The sequence below is a fragment of the Lytechinus variegatus genome, chromosome 4, assembly GCF_018143015.1.
Source record: "Lytechinus variegatus isolate NC3 chromosome 4, Lvar_3.0, whole genome shotgun sequence".
NCBI classification, from domain to species: Eukaryota; Metazoa; Echinodermata; class Echinoidea; order Temnopleuroida; family Toxopneustidae; genus Lytechinus; species Lytechinus variegatus.
The window spans coordinates 18,612,335-18,630,565 of NC_054743.1; the positions used below are offsets into that span (position 1 = coordinate 18,612,335).

The window sequence follows — 18,231 nt, forward strand, 5'->3', positions numbered from 1 at the left end:
CTCGCATGAATTCATGAAATCTGTTGAAATTACACGCTTTTATATACAAAGGGTCGAAATAGCTCCGACCTGCCACAACGTCAAGCCAGTCCACATGGGTGAATAGTAGGGGCCGAGGGGGGGGGGGGGTGGCACAATATCAAATGCCCCCTACTATTTTTTTGTCTTTTATGATGGAAAGATATGCATCATTCAAAATCGAAATAAAACATGTATTTTGATGACCTTACTTTTTTGGGTGATTACCTTTTTTTTTCTTGTCAAATTTCTTTTGGTCGAAATTATAGTTTGGGGCTGATAACCCTCCCCCGTCCCTTAATTGTCCCTCCTTGTCTTTGGGGAGGGATTTCAGCCCTTGCCAGTCCATAAATTGTTTCGTAATGATGTATTGTTGTAAATGAATAATGGTCTTGAAAGATCATTGCGCTCATCTTCGTTTGCAGAGGAATGTCCTGCCTATAAGAATACTGAGACAAATTTCCATTGTTGTGATTGATTAGGGTCGTTTCATAAAATGCCTTAATTTGCAATATTGCAGTTACGTAAATCTTATTGGCTGTTGGTAAATGTGTTACTACAACAAGTCTTTATGAAACGAGACCCTGATCAATGGATTTTTTTTCGTAAATGGGCAATGATTTATTATGTATACTACAGTTATTTCAACACAGTGAGAACATTGTCGCAATAGTTTCTGTTGAGCAAACGGGTAGCACGTTAAGCAAACAGTAAAGTTTGGATAACACGTGCAGAGCATTATTACGTATAATAGCAAGGCAGCTAGCAAGACGGATAATATCTCCTATATTCAGTTCTCTGTCTAAATTAAGACGCTGATCCTGTATAATAGAGCCCTAGCTTTACTGCCGAACAAGGTGAACATCGTCAAGTCATGTCGGATGCCAAACGATCTCGTCTCTTCTTCATTTGCATTCCAAGGTCTGGGTCGACATCAATCCTGAAATGTTTGAGCTTCATTGACGGGCTCGAGGCGTGGTTCGAGCCGTATGTCATCGCCAAGATCGCTATCCGAGAGTACAAGGCACATGCTGGGAAGGACCTACCGACTGATTGGAAAGAAGAGAACAGTGCCGAGTTCGACCACGCTGCTCAGTTAATACATAATATGAATAAACTACCTTTAGTAGAAGGAAAGGATTTTGCGTAAGTAGCATTCAGTACTCTTTCCTTTAAAAACTTAATAGGTTTAGGCCTATAAAGTCCATAAAGTCCAATAATCTAAAGCTTTCTACATGTATAGATATTTGAAAAATATGTAATGACCAAGTATATTTCAGTCTATATTTGCAAATGGCTTAATCCACCACCATTTCTCCCACTTCAAATTCAAGATGAATCTATGATCGTTTTGGAATTTCAGGACCTCCAGTATCTGTCGTTGTCCTTAGGTCTACTCGAAATGCTAGTCTTTAGATATTTAGATGAATGGGAATGGAGGAAATCATAATTCAGCAAACCGTGATAGTTTGATGCAAGAGGGTTTACATGATATTGGGTGTACATGTGCCTTACCATCCAACCCTCAACCACTTCAGAATTTATGACCATTAATCAGATTGATATGCGCCGAAAAGAAACACCTTTCCCTAAAGACGTCAACAGTGCCATGTGCTGGAGAAAATTTTGGCGCGTTTTCTGGGACCGAGGTGCGTAGTGACTCAGCCAGGGATTTGGCAAATACTCATCAGTCATTCCGTTTCTGTTTGCTCATGATAACCATGTTTATCTTCATTTTCAACTGTTCTCCTATATTTACTTGGGTGATTTTGCTACTTTACGATAAAACTCTACTCTTTGTTAAGACAATCTCAATTGAAAGTATTGGTCACTGCTATAGTGACCTCATTTAGCGAATTTGAGGTTACTTTCTTATTGCCTTAACTACCAATTGCCCAAATATATATCAATCTTCTCTACCATGGGGAAAATACTAATATTTTTTTCAACTTTTTTCTTTTTCCTTCCTATAAAATTGAAATCGACATCTAATCCAGTTGGCATTGAAATTACTGGCCCCAAATGTCAAAATCCCATTGCTTTATACAAACATACATTAAAAGAGGAGTGCGATCCACAACATTCATGTCAATCATGATATAGATTGAAATTGTCTTTGTGATAATCTTTGCCGCTTCGTTCTCTCGCTCATTATGCTATAATTACCATGTTTACATAGTTATTGTTCAGTCCTCTGCCTAAAGTCATGATATTATAACATGTATTATTGAGATCCCTTGGTATTACACGAATAATGTAGAATTTCAATAATGTATACGAACGGAAATATCACACTGTTTGAATAATAAACTCGAGTTCCCCTATCTGAGATTAATATACACATGATATAACAGCCAGACTGTGGATCTTTATCTTTCACTGTTAAATAAAAATTCAATAGGAAGTTATATGTCAATCTAACACTTTATATCATATCTGTTGGCAGGTTTTCGGAGGTAAAACGACGTCTTGAGAATCTAAAGAGCACTCGGGTCGTCGTCAAAGACATGGGCGGATCCTTCTGTGGTTCTCGAAAGCAGTACCTCCCTTCTCGTGATAGCGGTTACAAGTACGTCTTCATAATCCGAGATCCACAACTTGCTCTGTCGTCCTACAGACGAGCCACCATACAGACATCTCGCACCATGCCAGGGTACACTGCTGGCAAAACCGAAGAGGACTTTGATCTTCGAGTGGATGATCCGTACTACTACTCTGCCGGTGGCAACTACTTCAACATCCATGCAGCCTGGAAGTATGTCCGAGAAAACCTTGATCCAGACCCGTTGATCGTAGATTGTGAAGACTTGATGGCCAACCCAAAGCCATACATACAGAAGATCTGTGAAAATGGAGGGTTGGAGTTCCACGATGGGCTCTTAAACTGGGATGCTTCCACCGATATCATCAAAACCTGGAAGAATCCTGGGGGAGTGCCGAAGATGCTGGCAACTGGTCTTGGGTATTTCCATCGAACAGCCATCAACAGCTCTTGCTTTCAATTCAGTAAGAAAGAGAAACCACCACTCTTCTCTGCAACGAAAGATATTCAGAGGGCGGTTGCCGATGGGACAGAGTATTACAATGAGATGTATGAACTTCGTTTTAAGCCTTGATTAAATGGGGGTGATTATTTAAAGAATTATGTTTCGACCCTCAGTTACATAGTTTTATGTTAAAATTTTCTTAAGTAATATCTTCATGGAGCAATTAAGCCTCTCTTTGTAGAGTTCGAACCTAGACATGTTTCATTGGTGTTATATCCCTCACATTCTGTCTAATGACACACGAATTCTCACACACAATATATTTAACCTGAATGCAATATTTTTAAATTTTCCATTTTATCATTGTACATCTTTTCAGAGTTGGATGGTTCCTTTGCAATCTTCCAACGGGATTCGAATGTGCGCCATTTTTTAAAGCAGGGTAAAGGCGCTCGTAAATACACTGGTAAATATGAAAGGGTTTTCATGGTGCTTTTCATTTGGGATCTTTTAAAGGTAACGCAACCTTTTTTCCAGCGACATTTGCTCTGGTCTTAATATCTCAAAGGGGGTAGGGTTAGAGTTAGGAGTGTATTTTTTTGGTTCAGAACAATATATGGTTAGGGTATACTTTTGGAGGCTAGAATTTATGTTTGGCCTGACGTGTAAATTTTCAATCAGAGAAATTGCTGCCGGAGCAAATGTCATGGACCCCTTTTAAAAACCACCCACATATTGTTTTTATGGAAAATGTAGAAACCATCAATTTTTAAACACATTAAAAAGGGTATTGCCTTGTTAAAATCAGGGTATGCGGTGATTAAAAGTGTGATGGATAAGAGTCACACAAGGGGTAAACCTGTATTGCTCGAATATTTATCAGAACCAGGAACATCCCCATATACACAGAGCTATGTGAGCGATGCTTTTTTTACTTTCCATTTTGTATATTAAGAATGGTTAATATCATTAAAATCATTGAAACCTTGCATAGAGGATACCTTTCGAAATTCAATTCAATATGGATATCGCATGCATTGTATTGACATCTGAATCGTATCTTATTTTGCTTGTACTCATAGAAACTAAGGAACCTATAAATTGCCATCGAGATTGTGAGATACCTTATCTCACCAAGTCGACATATTATAAAGTGTTGTATGCCGACAAGTTTGTCAAATTAATAAAAGAATTAGACGAACAATTCTTTATAGTTTATGATTTTGTTTTGTATTGAAAAGAAAATAAATTTATGAAGACAAAAATTAATTATTGAATAAACTTGCAATATTGATTATTTTGTTAAAAATTGTCGCTGAGTATTACTGAAATTGTAATTGCAATCCAAATTTCTCACAGAGCAATCATATGTGATATTCGCAAAAAAAGTGTCTAAGAAGGGGCAAGTCTTTACAGGTGCCATGTCATGGAGCAGGAAAAAAAATGAGTGAGGGAAATAAAAAACTTTGTATTCCACATCACCCATTTTTCTGTTTCCTGACAAAAAATAAGAAAAAAGAAAGACAGGTGAATCCCCCTGAAGTTTAATCTCACCAACAACCAATTAAGGAGATACCAAAGTCAAATATCGAATGGGATATCATTTTGTAAACTACAAAAGAAAGAAATTGGGGCTCTAACATCAGTTTACATCAGTGGCGTACCGTGGGTCACGGCATGGGGGGGGGGGGCACCAGCAAAAAATTTGAGTCACTTAGGGAGCGCGCTTCGCGCGCTCAGTGGTCAGGTATACTGACCTAATAGAGATATTTTATGGACATGAAGTGCCATTAAACGAATATGTATCTCACTGATTAAATAATGCGAGCGCGAAGTGCGAGCTGAAAATTTTTGATATTCAGAGCTAAAAGGGGACATTATAAGCAATTTTGTTTTAATCATGACACGTAACTGTCTCGCTAAACAAACGATGCGAGCGCGAAGCGCGAGCGAATTTTTTTTTGGGTATCTATTGACCCTAACCAGGGAAATTTTAAGGACTATATTTCAGAATCCATTAGGAGTATAAATATCTCACCATAGTCATCTAATGCTAGTGCCATCATGTGCTGATTTTATTAGAATTACATCTAAACACAGTCATAAAGCACCTTTTGTAGTAATCATGATTATCAAACGCATCTTATACTAATCAAATACTGCAAGCGCGAAGCGCTAGCTGAAACTTGGCGTTGTGGCCGGCGTGCGCCTGTAATCCAAGCTGTGGGGAAGTTACAAATTGATGCAGCGGTTCGAGGTTCGAGCCCTGGTCACGTCTTTCGGATGGTGACGTTAAAGGTCGGTCCCAGACGTAAATAATCATATCTGATTGATACACGTCTGACAAAACTAAAATACACACACGCTAGCTGAAAATTTAGGAAATTCAGAAATGAAGAGAGGCATTCTAGGCTTGTTTGTAGGAATTCCCTAAGACCGTGCATATTTCAATAACCAAATGATGCGAGCGCGAAGCGCGAGCTAAAATTTTTGTATATATTGACCCCAAACATGGATATTTTAAGGACTATGTTTTATAGGAATTCATTAAGAGAGCGAATAGTCAGCTAAAATTTTTGTATATATTGACCCCAAACATGGATATTTTAAGGACTATGTTTTATAGGAATTCATTAAGAGTATACATAATTATCTAACCATAGTTATCTTATGCGAGTGCCAAGCACTTGCTGATTTTGTTAGAATTACATCTAAACACATGAAGTACTTTTTGAAGTAATTGTAATAATGATTATCATACGCATCTCACTAATCATATACTGCGAGAGCGAAGCGCGAGCTGAAAATTATGTAGGAAATTCAGACCTGAAGAGGGGCATTCTAAGGCTTTTTTGTAGAAATTATCTAAGACCCTACGTATTTCACTAACCAAGTGATGCGAGCGCGAGCTGAACATTTTTGATATTCAGATCAGAAAAATTGACGTTTTAAGAACTGATTTAAGTTCATGAAGAGCAGAAATCTCACCAATCTACTGATGCGAACGTTAGCACGGACAGGAAATGTTTTATATTAAGACCTTAAAATAGGGCAATCACTTTAAGTAGTCATGAAAAAGAAGAATATGTCAATACATAAAACAATAATAACTCGAATTGCGAGGAAATATATTTGTTGTATATTGATTGAAAACGGGAGGTTTTAGTACAACAGGATTATATATATAGTTAAACAGTCTATGCGAGCACCAGGAACAACGTGAACAATGAAGACACAATGAAGCAAATAATGTTTTATAAAGTTATAAAAAATGCAACATATCACATAACATAATGTAACATTATAATGAACAATAATTTCTTCTTTCCCCACTACGTTTCTCTTCCCTTTTCCCTCTTTTTCTCCTTTTCCCCGTTTTTTTGGGGGCCAGTCGATGGGGGGGGGGGGGGGCACGTGCCCCCATGCCCCCGTAGTTACTCCACTGGTTTACATATTTGCATAAAAATTTGTAATGTTCATAAATATATCATTGTTTAAAAACAATCATGGCAAACCTCAAAGTGATATCATGTTCTTATTTCTTCTCCAATTTTGACCAAGAAAAATATAATTCAGATTTTCTTATTCATCACTTCTATCAAAGAGGGTGAAGTATACCCCTTTAAAAGAGAAGACAAAGTTCAAATCCGTTGAACTGGGAAGGTATTTCATAAACGCAAACACAAAGTGTCGCAATAGTTTTTAAGAGTGGGTTATAACAATGGTCACGGCACCTGACACACGCACCGTACACAATTGACTGCTACACACAGATACGTCCGTAGCACGTTAAGATAACAACAATCTCAATATCATATTTTTTCCAAATTTCATGTAGAGCCTACATCATACGGTTTATTCACCTTCGCGACAGCCCTGGAAATACTCCTTTCGATGGAGTTTCGACATCACCATCACTATCTGGGGAATCGAGGTGGTTAACTGAATATACATATATCACTAAGTCCTTGGACAAGTTTATTCTGTTCTGATGCTTGGGTGTTGTTCATAGTATTTGGATATTGCCAGTGACAAAATCAATTAACCACGCTCGAAGTCATCGAGTCCGCTGCCATGTCGAAATCGGATCCGACGACGGCATCGGCAGCAGATGCCAAGCGATCCCGCCTCTTCTTCATTTGCATTCCAAGGTCTGGGTCGACATCACTCCTAAAATGTTTGAGCTTCATTGACGGGCTCGAGGCGTGGTTCGAGCCGTATGTCATCGCCAAGATCGCTCTTCAACTGTACAAGGCAGACAAGGGGAAAGAGCTACCGACGGACTGGACAGAAGAGTACCGAGCAGAGTTTGACCACGCTGCTCAATTAATACATAACATGAATAATCTTCCCTTAGTAGAAGGACAGAAATATTCGTAAGTAAATAATAAGCAAAGGGATTATGCCATTATATGTGAATAGGCTATGCTGTTTATCTTAGAGTATATGAACGATATAAAAGGATAATCAATGGCCTTTTAGAATCTCATATGTGTTAAGCTCTTCAATGTTAACAGTAACTTTCATAAGAATCCATTTTCAGAAGTCAGACTGACAACCATTGGTCAGCTACGTTGGTATTTTGAAGAAAAAAACCCAACAATGATGGGGATATCATCCAAATCAAATGCTGCTTCTTAAAAACTATCCAAAGGTATGTTTAAACATGTTGGGGTATCATAACGTTTTCACTTTTGCCAGTTTGCTCATACAAATGTTTTCTTACAACTTTCCCCATCACAATGGCAGATTTTCGGACCTGAAAGAATGCCTTGGAAATCTTGAAAGCTCCAAGGTCGTCGTCAAAGACATGGGCGGATCATTCTGCGGTAATCGAAAACGATACCTTCCTTCCCGTGACAGTGGCTTCAGGTATGTCTTCATCATCCGAGATCCTCAACTTGCGATCTCTTCCTACAGAAGAGCCACCCTGCAAACATCTCTCACCTTACCCGGTCACCTCGTTGGCAAAACAGAAGAGAACTTTGATCTCCTCGTCGATGATCCCTACTACTTCTCTTCCGGTGGCAATTACTTCAACATCCATGCGGCCTGGAAGTATGTACGAGAAAACCTTGACCCAGACCCGTTGATCGTAGATTGTGAAGACTTGATGGCCAACCCAAAGCCATACCTACAGAAGATCTGTGAGGTTGGAAGGTTGGAGTTCCAAGATGGACTTTTAAAATGGGATGCTTCCATCGATATCATCAAGACCTGGAAGAATCCTGGGGGAGTGCCGAAGATGCTGTCAACTGGTCTTGGGTATTTCCATCGAACAGCCATCAACAGCTCTTGCTTTCATTTCAGTAAGAAGGAGAAGCCTCCACTCTCATCTGCAACTAAAGATATACAGAGGGCCGTTGCCAAAGGAACAGAGTATTACAATGAAATGTATGAACTGCGATTTAAGCCTTTATGAAAATTCAAGGTAACATGATTACAGGTAAATTATCACATTCATACAAATGAGCTCCGTGAACTTTCTTTGTTTTTAATTGTTGAAACCAATGTCTTAAGAGGTTTTGTAAAACTTATTGACTATTCATGGGTTATATTTACTTTGCTTCCCTCGAATCCTGAAAAATTATAAGTTATTATATAAAGTTTTGAAATAATTAGTAAATTAGATTAATTTAAATATTGCCATTTATGAAGATTTAACAATTTTCAGATGGACAAAGTATTGGGCCACCTCCCCCAAACATGCCAATAAATAAGTAAAGCCTTTGAATGAGATTAAGGGGATAAATTATAATCAATCGACTTGTACTTTTTTGTAGAATCATAAGCATTCCCATATGAGACACATTACTAACAATCTGTTCTACATCTGATTTACTTTCTTTAGCATTAAAGCATGTTATAGAATAGACCAATTCAGAAATCAAAAGAGCAAGTAGAATACGATACATGTATCTGATTTTGCATTATTGATCATGGACAAATGAAGGATCGCTTACATTACAGTGAATAAACCTGTAATTACAATTATCGTTGTAAACATTATCAGATCTATTCAATGTTAATGCAATCAGGTAGCAAAATGATAATATTGTAGGAAATATGAGACTTATCATTTTATATGACTCAAATGCCCCACAAAATGGATGAAAGAAAAATTCACCTGTAGACGTTGTATAAAAACGATGATCGATGTACTTGTAACCTTTTCCCAGAAATTTCCATATCTTGCGTTCCATGGGGAAATATAATAATATATAAATTTATATTTATGAAATAATACAGGAATATGAATAGATGTCATAACGCTTGTAAAAATAAGATCCGAAAATTAATCTGAAATTAGTTAAATGAAAAGAGAATGTAGGGTTGAGTTTATATATCATGTCTATTGTTTTAATTGCCAAAATTATGTGTCTGCATCATTTTTTAAAATACAATATAAGAAAAAGCGCTATATCACATACTTTCTGGATTGGAATGAAAATACATGTAGTTGTGTATTAATGTGCACGTGGGTGTGTGTGCGTGTGTTTGATAAGAGAGAGATAAAAAGAAGGCAAGGGTGTTGGGGAGGGTGTGTGTGCATTGTGAATGGTGTTTTGTTTACACGTTTTTTTTTTAGATGCGCAAAACTGAGTGTATGAGTATGTTTGTGAGTGAGGGTGAATCGGTGTGTGTGTGTGGAATGGGATTGGTAAAGCTATTGACATGCTTACATTTGTTTGTGTGAGAGGGGGAGGGGTTGAGTGTGTGTGTGTGTGGGGGGGGGGGGCGGTCGTTCAGGTCACCCGATGAAAAGTGATGGGATGTATATATACCTACCCCCTGTTTTGTCTGTTATTAACGATAAGTTCGTGGCCGTCCAGTGCAAATGGAAGGTTAGACTCACTGGATAACCAATTTTCCAAAAGGTCAATTATAGAAAAGGGGAAGTTTTGATCGATTATCAAATAATTGGAATTCCTCAAAATGCTTACGTAGCTTCTAATTTCAAATGTGTTAGGGCGTTTCATGAGTTGGGATATTTTATCCGTATCGTATTTTTTTTGGAATAGGCGCCCTAAAAGGTAATGGAAACCGCCACCCTATATGTTATGTTCAGGAAAACCCTCATAACGTCCCCTAACCCATGTTAGCTGGTGACTGCGACATCTAAATCATCAAGTGCCAAATAAGGTTTAAAAATCACACCCTCCACAACGAGCAGATAAAAAGACACCAACAATAGAGGGCAATCTTGCAACGAAAGCAAGAATCGGAATTTACCACTCTCAACGATCATACTTTTCTGCGAATGAGAGACAGAGGAAGATTAAAAGTCTCGTCATTTTTACATAACTATCGTACAGATTCGGGGGGGGGGGGGGAGGAAGGCTTGAGGGCCATGGCCCTCGAACGTTTCACGACCACAAAATAAAAGGAAAAGGTTAAATACAATATAATATTTTTAAGAGTTTGTAAAATCTATCCACAAGTCGGATTTTGTACTTACAATCAGCATATTTTGCTCGCTCACTACGCTCCCTCAAAACTTTTGAGATTTTTTTTTGCTACATCATGTCTGGCCCCTCAAAATTTTTGGCACATAACGCTACTGGTCTACATCCCATATAAAAGATTATTTGATGACAAGATCTCTAATCTCGTCGTGTCGAATTTATGGTCAGATTTCATGACCTAGGATCTCGTCCTATTCACATCTTGCCAGCTGAAAAGATGTAGACATGACGAGATCGAAGATCTACCCATCGGATCATCTCTTTCACATGATGTAGATATGATCATCTCTTTTAAAAGATGAAGACATGATGAGATGTTAAGGTATATATAGATATCTCATCAACCCTTTTGCATTAAGTCTGCAATAGCTTGTCTAAACTTCTGGGTACTATCTGCATGATCTGTAAGCAGAGGCGTCGATTATGGGGGGGCAGGGGGGGCGATCGCCCCACCAATGAAAATATTGGGGGGCAAACATATCATTTTGCCCCCCCAATAATTCTGCATGTGCTAAAAATAAAATAAGATTGTACTGTTACACAGAAATCAGCAAGCGAGATTGAGATACAAAACTCGTTCTTCGTCTAAAATCGTGCTCAAAATGTCCAATATTCAGATTGGAATATCAAAAAATTTCAGCTCGCGCTTCGCGCTCGCATGATTTTTGTAACAAAAACCCATACTTTCCATGATTAAATAGGTGAATATGGTCCCGTTTTCAGTTCTAAACCTCAAAAGAACTCCCACTTCGATTTGCAATAATCTTTTGTTGGAAATATATATCTTGTTCTTTATTAAAAACGTCCATTAAACTCATTTTTTTTTTCAGATCGAAATATCAAAATTTTCAGCTCACGCTTCGCGCTCGCATTAATCTGCTGGTGAGATATATATGTATATATATATATATATATATATATATATATATATATATATATATATATATATATATATATATATATATATGTCTGTGTGTATGTGTGCATGGTGTGTGTGTGTATATATATACATATATATATGTACACATATATATAGGCATATGTGTGTGGGTGTGATCGAGCGCCTTTGGAAAATTGATTCATGATTTTGCCCCCCCAATCTGAAAAATGGATCGACGCCCCTGTCTGTAAGCTTCTATAAGATTCTGACTGACCGTATTACGAAAAAAAGATATATTTTTGAGTGATGGAGAGAACGGGTAAAGGGAAAATGGTGCCTCTTGACCTTGGTCGTAAAAGTTGTTACCAATGTAGACCTGTTTACGTTTTTATAAAATAATTTCCAGCCAAAATACCACCATCCATTTATGAATAGAGATATTTATCCCACGTTAAGGTTTAATGCTGAATATGGTATTGTTCAATGTTTGATCTGGTACTTTTATGATTCTGTAGCCATGTAGATAAAGAGGTTAAGGTCCTATATGAATCTTTGAATTCTATGTATTTTCATTAATCAACCCACGCAAACAAACTGAATACCAAGTTAAACTATTATGGAACCATAATATCAAATGTCAAGGACAAGGTCGGGAATTCAATGTCAAAAGCTCGTTCTGATGTTTGTCAGTGTTCTTGATACGATATGACGACGTAAACACAATCATAGGAAACAAACGTGCAAACCGGTGAGCTGCCTGGACGCCAATGCAAATGTACATGGGGTTCATAAATCTGTAAATTTCTGAATGAATTGCAAAATTTTTGGCTTTCTTTTTAATCCGACATCATTAATCTTTGACGAACCGTTCCTTATATCTCGATCCATCTGCTGCAACCATGGCTGCCAAGGATCATGTTAATGAGATGAAGGAACTTACGAGCGGCGTGACTGAATTGATTGGTGAGTTTTGGAATGGTTTAGAGGATCTGTCACCAGCGGGATCCAGCGATCCGGGTCATCTTCTTGATCAACTTCCCCTGGAAGCTCCTCAACATCCTGATAAATGGCAAGATCTATTGGATGATGTCAGGAAGATGATCATTCCAAACGTACGTAAGTTGGCTTAGCTACCAACCCCGCTCTAACTTCTTTTATCTTTTCTCTTCTGAATCTTACGTTTCTCATCGTTTTTCTTCTTCTGAGCTCTCTCTCTCTCCTTTTACACCCCCACACATCAGGACCGCGCAGTTGATGTAAGGTCCTCCCTGAAAGACTACATAATAAAATCGCAGACTGTCGACCTTTGACTTGAAAAACTTATGTGAATTTTGTAGCTTGTCAAAATTTCGAGGAGGAACATGTCCATCTATTTTACCTCCATCGTTAACGGTTTTTGTTGACGAAAATCTATTTTTACAGTAAATCTCCCCAAAGCTATACAGTCTTGCACCCATCCCCACACACCCACACACACGCACACCATCACATTTTTTTTTTAAACAAGTCCATACCGAGTTTCCAAGAATGCATGTAGCATTTCCATTTATTTTAATGCAGGATAAAATACACTGTCTATTAAATACATTTCCCACGGGCATAGGTACGGTGGCCGCAGGTCGAACCCCGGACTTTCAAATGTCTGTCTAGTCGGCGCCTAGACCACACGGCCCCGGAACCTCCACACCTGCACCTACCCTTACGCACACACACACGTACACCCTCACACCCCCATACCGGACATGGTAGCTCAGTGGTAGAGCGCCCGCCTCATGGACGGGAGGTCTTTGGACTCCGGCCGAGTCATACCAAAGACTTTAAAAAAATGGGACCTTCTGCCCCGTCAGGCGCTCGACGTGTGAGGACGGAGAAGGGTAGTAATAACATATGTTATTCACGGGGGCCCGCTGCCGCTGGAAGAACAGCTTACAGCTGAGAGTGGCTACCCTGGGTAAATAAGTCTTATCATTATCATCATCATTATTATTATACAACCACGCACCCAAACGCACACCGTAAGTATAAATCAAAAAGTTCACCCACAATGTATACCCCAGAAAATGTTGGCCTTATATTGTGAAACGGATGGATTATTAATAATTTTAACAATAATAGTATTCATTATCGTGTATAATTCTAAAGTATACATTTTTGGCATATTTTGCAAAGACCAGTTTGTTTAAATATGATTCTAATTTAGATAACGTCTAACCTTTGATGAGTCAGATAATTAAGGTGAACAGACAAAGTTATGTGGATTTTAACCTGTTGAGATTCTTTACTTCTTTTACGAATACTAAATTTAAGGATTTTCTACATTCCAAATGGTATGAATTATAAATACATCCAGGCTGTAGCAAAGAAACCATCTATTTTTGGAAAGACTGTTATTGTAATCCTAAAGATTTATTTTCATCACCAAAGGTTTTGTGAATTTATATTCTTTGTGGTTTGAAATCACATCCAGATTTCGATTTGTCCTTAACTACGGTCGATCAGGAATCATATTAAATCCATTAGATTGTAATTTGAGGTTTTTTTTATCATAGAAGCTTAACCACGGTCAATCGGGAATGTTATTAAATCCATTAGATTGTAATTTGAGTTATTTTAAATCCTAGATGCCTCACCTATCGAGTCCTAATTACCATGGATATGTGGAGATTGGAACATCTGCTCCGTGTGTGGCCGCAGCCCAACTTATCGCTGCTTTGACCTCGCCAACATGTACTTGGGTAAAATCATCACCTTAATTTATCTTTTTAATGTAATGCAAAAGATCAAGCTATCACGGACTGGTCAATGATCTTAACTTCTAACATTTTTTAAAATGTAATATTGTTGTCAGCTATCATTTATAGATGATAGCTCGTAAACACGTCGTATTTGTCACGGAGGAGTTAAAGGTCTCGTGAAAATCTGACAGGTTAAGAACTAGCTGAAAATCAAATAGACATAACCCATTTCCGATTAAATTTTATTCAATAGATTACGTGAAAAATTGAATTGTTATGGAGGTTGAATAAAAGCTGGCATTTTATCTATTTATTTTCATTCAGACAATATTTCAATAGGGTGCCCTATCAGCAAAAGCTGGTATCAAAAGGGGCCCTAAAAGTATAAAAACGAAATACGTATAGGCAAGTGATAAAATATACAAAGTAAAAACATCATATATACCATACATATTAGAAATGTAGAACGCAGAAAGGCATGCAAAGTTGGAGTCAGTAACATATTTGTAACACAGGAGCCACTGACATTTTAACATTTGCTGGACAAGATATATGATTTTTCTCTTTTTGAAACTAAAGAGTGTGGATAGGGCTTTTAAATGAAGGGGCAAGGAATTGAACATTGATTTATTGAGGAGATAATAAATGAGCATTAAAAGCATTCAGTATTGCATTTTGGGCATCGAGTTGTAGGTTGGAGGCAGATCTTGTATTTACGTAATGTTTTTCGGATACTAGTAGTCCAGGATAGGCCCCATATAGTCAGGTCCAGATTTGAGAAAAGTAGACTGCCTTAGGCAAATCTTGTTAATGCTGAATTGAGAAGTGCATTGACATAATTTGATGGCGCTGAGTCCAAATTTGATTTTGATGTTAAAATCCTCAAATTGGCAAAAACAAAATGGCCGCCATTCTACACTCATTTTTACTCTATTCTGACCCCCAAAACTCGTAACAAAAACGTTTGTCAACGGTTTTTGGTACTTTTTAATCTAAAAAATAACATACTAAAAATCCACCAAATTCTGTATCCGGAAAAGTGGCTATTTTCAAGATGGCGTCTAAGATGGCCGTCATTAACTGAAAATTAAAATAACCGGCACTTTATCTACCCTTGACACCTTTTTCGGTGCATACATGTATTCAATGGTGGAGGGCGAAAAAGGAAAGAGTGAACATAAGCACTCCAGTGTACCTGAAAATCCAAGATTGCGTAAAAATGGCTGACATGGCCTAAAAATTCATAATTCATATTTTACGTATTTTAGTGTCTTTTATTTGGGTTGTATTCATTGGTGATTTCAAGGGTCAAGAAGTAAACCGGGACAAGTTACAAGGACAGTCAACAGTCCACTATGTCCAAAAATCCAAGATGGCTCTCAAAATTGGAGTCTAAAATAGCTGTTATTATCTAAAAAAAAAACCAAACCCAGTTTGTTTAATACCTGCCTTGGGCATATGGTGTTGGTGTCTAACCCATGGTTTAATGGGTCAAGAAATACGTTGGGACAAGTAAAAATGACAGTCTATGGTCCTCCATGTCCAAAAATCCAGGATAGTTTGCAAAAATGGAGTATGAAATGTCTGTCGTTAATTACAAACCGACACAGTTTGTTTAATAACCGTCTGGAGAATATGATTTTTTAGTATAACGCATGGTTTAAAGGGTCAAGTATTAGCTTGGGACAAGTTACAAAGACAGTTAGTGGTTCCATTATATCCAAAAATCCATAATGGCTTCCAAAAATGGAGTCTATATAGGCCGTTCTTACCGAAAAACTGACATAGTTTATTTAGTATCAGCCCGGGGTATATGATTTGGGAGTTTAACCCATGGTTTAAAGGGTCAAATAATAAATAAGGACAAGTAAAAAGGACAGTCAGAGGTCCAGCATGTCCAAGAATCCAAAAAGGCTTAAAAAATTGGAGTCTAAAATGGCCATTGTAACCTAAAAACTGTCATAGTTTGTTTAAAATCCGCCTGGGGTATATGATTATGTTGTCTAACCCTTGGTTTAAATGGTCAAGTAATACATTAGGATAAGTTACAAGGGCAATAAATGGTCCTGTATGTCTAAAAACCCAAGATGGCTTCCAATTGAGGAGTCTAAAATGGCTGCTCATACTAAAAAATTGACATAATCTATTTAAAATCCATTTGGGAAGTATGATGTTGGTGTCTACACTATGGCTTCAAGAGTTAATACTTTTGGATTAGTTACAATGGTATGAAGCGGTCCATTTTGCCTATTATTTAAAGTTGGCTTTCAAAATTGAGCCTTAAAAGGCTTCCATCAGCTAAACATAGTCATAATTAGGTGAACAAAATCTACACTACATGTATTGTGGTTTGAAGGCTGAAATAATAAATCGGAACAAAAAAAAAATTGTCAGTTTCCTTTTCGTCGTAAAAAGTCCAAAGCGACTTCTAAAATTGCGTGAAAATGACTGTTGTCCCCTAATCATGAAACCATAGGATAGTCTTGAGCACAAAGAATGACGTGTCTTGAAATACTCATCAGTGAATTATGGAATTTTTAGGTGAAAGTGTACCTTATTTTTTTTAAAGTTTGTTTTTGGATGCTTACTTATTATTGAACCACCACCTAATTATGTCACTAATTCTTGTAAAAAATATTTTCATGAGTCTTAGAAACAGAGACACCTAAATAGTGGCATTAGATGGGATATGAAGAATTGTCATTTTTGTAACAATGGTGGCCAATTTGAATGTAATCTTTGGAGCGTTCTTCAATTTTTTGACAAAATGGACAACAATGGTTCCCTGTAATCTGTCTTCACCTGTATCATATGACCCTTGAAATCATGAGAAAGGCACAAAAATGTTCTTACATTGTAGGTAGATAGTATATGAACTTTGCAGCCAGATTTTTAAGAAATAGCAACTATTTTTTAAAGCCATCATTAATATTATTATTATTTTTTTTTGGGGGGGGCAAAACTGCACCACTGATAAACCTTGAAATTTTTCCAATGTAATTTTCCCTTTGGAATCATGATTTTTTTAATGTTTTATTTTATTCTCGGTAGACCCCAGAGTTATTTCTACCTGGTGGATTTATATGAATTTGGACCATTTCAAAGTTACAACGTCCATTATAGACGCCATTATAGAATCTTGAATTCTCTGACACACTCACTGACTATCTTGTAAACATGTCCTGATTCATTATTTGCCTTGAAAGCTTTTTGATGATTTTGATTTTGATGATTTGCTTTATTTTTGGAGTTGATGGTACAACGACTGCCGTTGTGGACACTATGTTGGATTTCCAGGTAACCTTGACAACGTTTTGTAACTATAACCTGTGTCAATAGACTTTGTTTATTCCTAACATGCCTAAGTTTCATGAAATAGACATCTAAACCCTAAAAGTTATGAAATTTCAAAAACTTAACCTCGGTTAAGATTTGATGTTGACTTCGCCGCCGCCGTCGGAAAAGCGACGTCCATGTCTTGCTTCTGCTATGCAGGCGAGGAAAAAATGGCGGACACGTTAAAGATATATATGTGAATATGCCAGCATCGTCCACAAATTATCAAACATTTTGCCATATTATTTATCAAATCAGCAGTTGTGAATCATGGCAGCCATCTTGGAATTCAAGATTGCTGACGAATCAATCGGACACATTATGTTTGCAACCCTAGGTATCAAAAGTAACGCATAGATCACATTAAAAAAAAATATAATCACCCATAAAAATCGTTTAATATGGGAAACTGCATTAAAAATGCCGCCATTTTGTTTTTTGCCGATTTGAGGATGAAAACGTCGGAATCAAGTTTGGCAAACAGCATTTTTGGGTTCAGCACCCCTGAATTACCTTAAAACAATAGATAAATCAGCATTAACACAAAATGCCTAAAGCACTTTTTCTGAGCACATTTTTTAAAATCTGGACCTTAATAGAAACTTGACCAAACCTTGTTTTTTTATATATACAATATTTTTTGATGGTTTCTTGTCAATTCGAGGGTGCTGATTACGAATCTGGATGATGCCACTCGTGTAACCTTGAGCATTTTCCGCAAATTGGCAAAATCCAACATGGCCGCCAAAATATGCAAATTACCCATGAAAATCCTAAAATTGTCCACACATTGGCTATGAAATGCATGA

General features: G+C 37.4%; 3 protein-coding genes across 3 annotated transcripts; all 3 read left to right on the forward strand.

The window, feature by feature from the left end:
• Positions 1-643: 643 nt before the first annotated feature.
• LOC121413563 lies at positions 644-4,166 on the forward strand. Its single transcript, XM_041606424.1, has 2 exons — positions 644-1,164; positions 2,465-4,166. The coding sequence occupies exons 1-2, from the start codon at positions 893-895 to the stop codon at positions 3,132-3,134; spliced, it is 942 nt and encodes a 313-aa protein (XP_041462358.1). The 5' UTR covers positions 644-892; the 3' UTR covers positions 3,135-4,166.
• A 2,878-nt stretch (positions 4,167-7,044) lies between these two features.
• LOC121412585 lies at positions 7,045-9,073 on the forward strand. Its single transcript, XM_041605371.1, has 2 exons — positions 7,045-7,381; positions 7,755-9,073. The coding sequence occupies exons 1-2, from the start codon at positions 7,080-7,082 to the stop codon at positions 8,425-8,427; spliced, it is 975 nt and encodes a 324-aa protein (XP_041461305.1). The 5' UTR covers positions 7,045-7,079; the 3' UTR covers positions 8,428-9,073.
• A 3,122-nt stretch (positions 9,074-12,195) lies between these two features.
• Positions 12,196-14,104, forward strand: LOC121412853 (aromatic-L-amino-acid decarboxylase-like). Its single transcript, XM_041605614.1, has 2 exons — positions 12,196-12,463; positions 13,973-14,104. The coding sequence occupies exons 1-2, from the start codon at positions 12,251-12,253 to the stop codon at positions 14,102-14,104; spliced, it is 345 nt and encodes a 114-aa protein (XP_041461548.1). The 5' UTR covers positions 12,196-12,250.
• The last annotated feature ends 4,127 nt before the right edge of the window (positions 14,105-18,231 follow it).

Excerpts from the sequence above, each read along its gene's own strand:
- LOC121412853 (XM_041605614.1), top strand. The coding sequence starts at position 12,251 with ATGGCTGCCAAGGATCATGTTAATGAGATGAAGGAACTTACGAGCGGC. Across the intron at positions 12,464-13,972 it reads GGAAGATGATCATTCCAAAC|ATGCCTCACCTATCGAGTCC; the intron begins GTACGTAAGTTG and ends TTTAAATCCTAG.
- LOC121412585 (XM_041605371.1), top strand. The coding sequence starts at position 7,080 with ATGTCGAAATCGGATCCGACGACGGCATCGGCAGCAGATGCCAAGCGA. Across the intron at positions 7,382-7,754 it reads GTAGAAGGACAGAAATATTC|ATTTTCGGACCTGAAAGAAT; the intron begins GTAAGTAAATAA and ends TCACAATGGCAG.
- LOC121413563 (XM_041606424.1), top strand. The coding sequence starts at position 893 with ATGTCGGATGCCAAACGATCTCGTCTCTTCTTCATTTGCATTCCAAGG. Across the intron at positions 1,165-2,464 it reads GTAGAAGGAAAGGATTTTGC|GTTTTCGGAGGTAAAACGAC; the intron begins GTAAGTAGCATT and ends ATCTGTTGGCAG.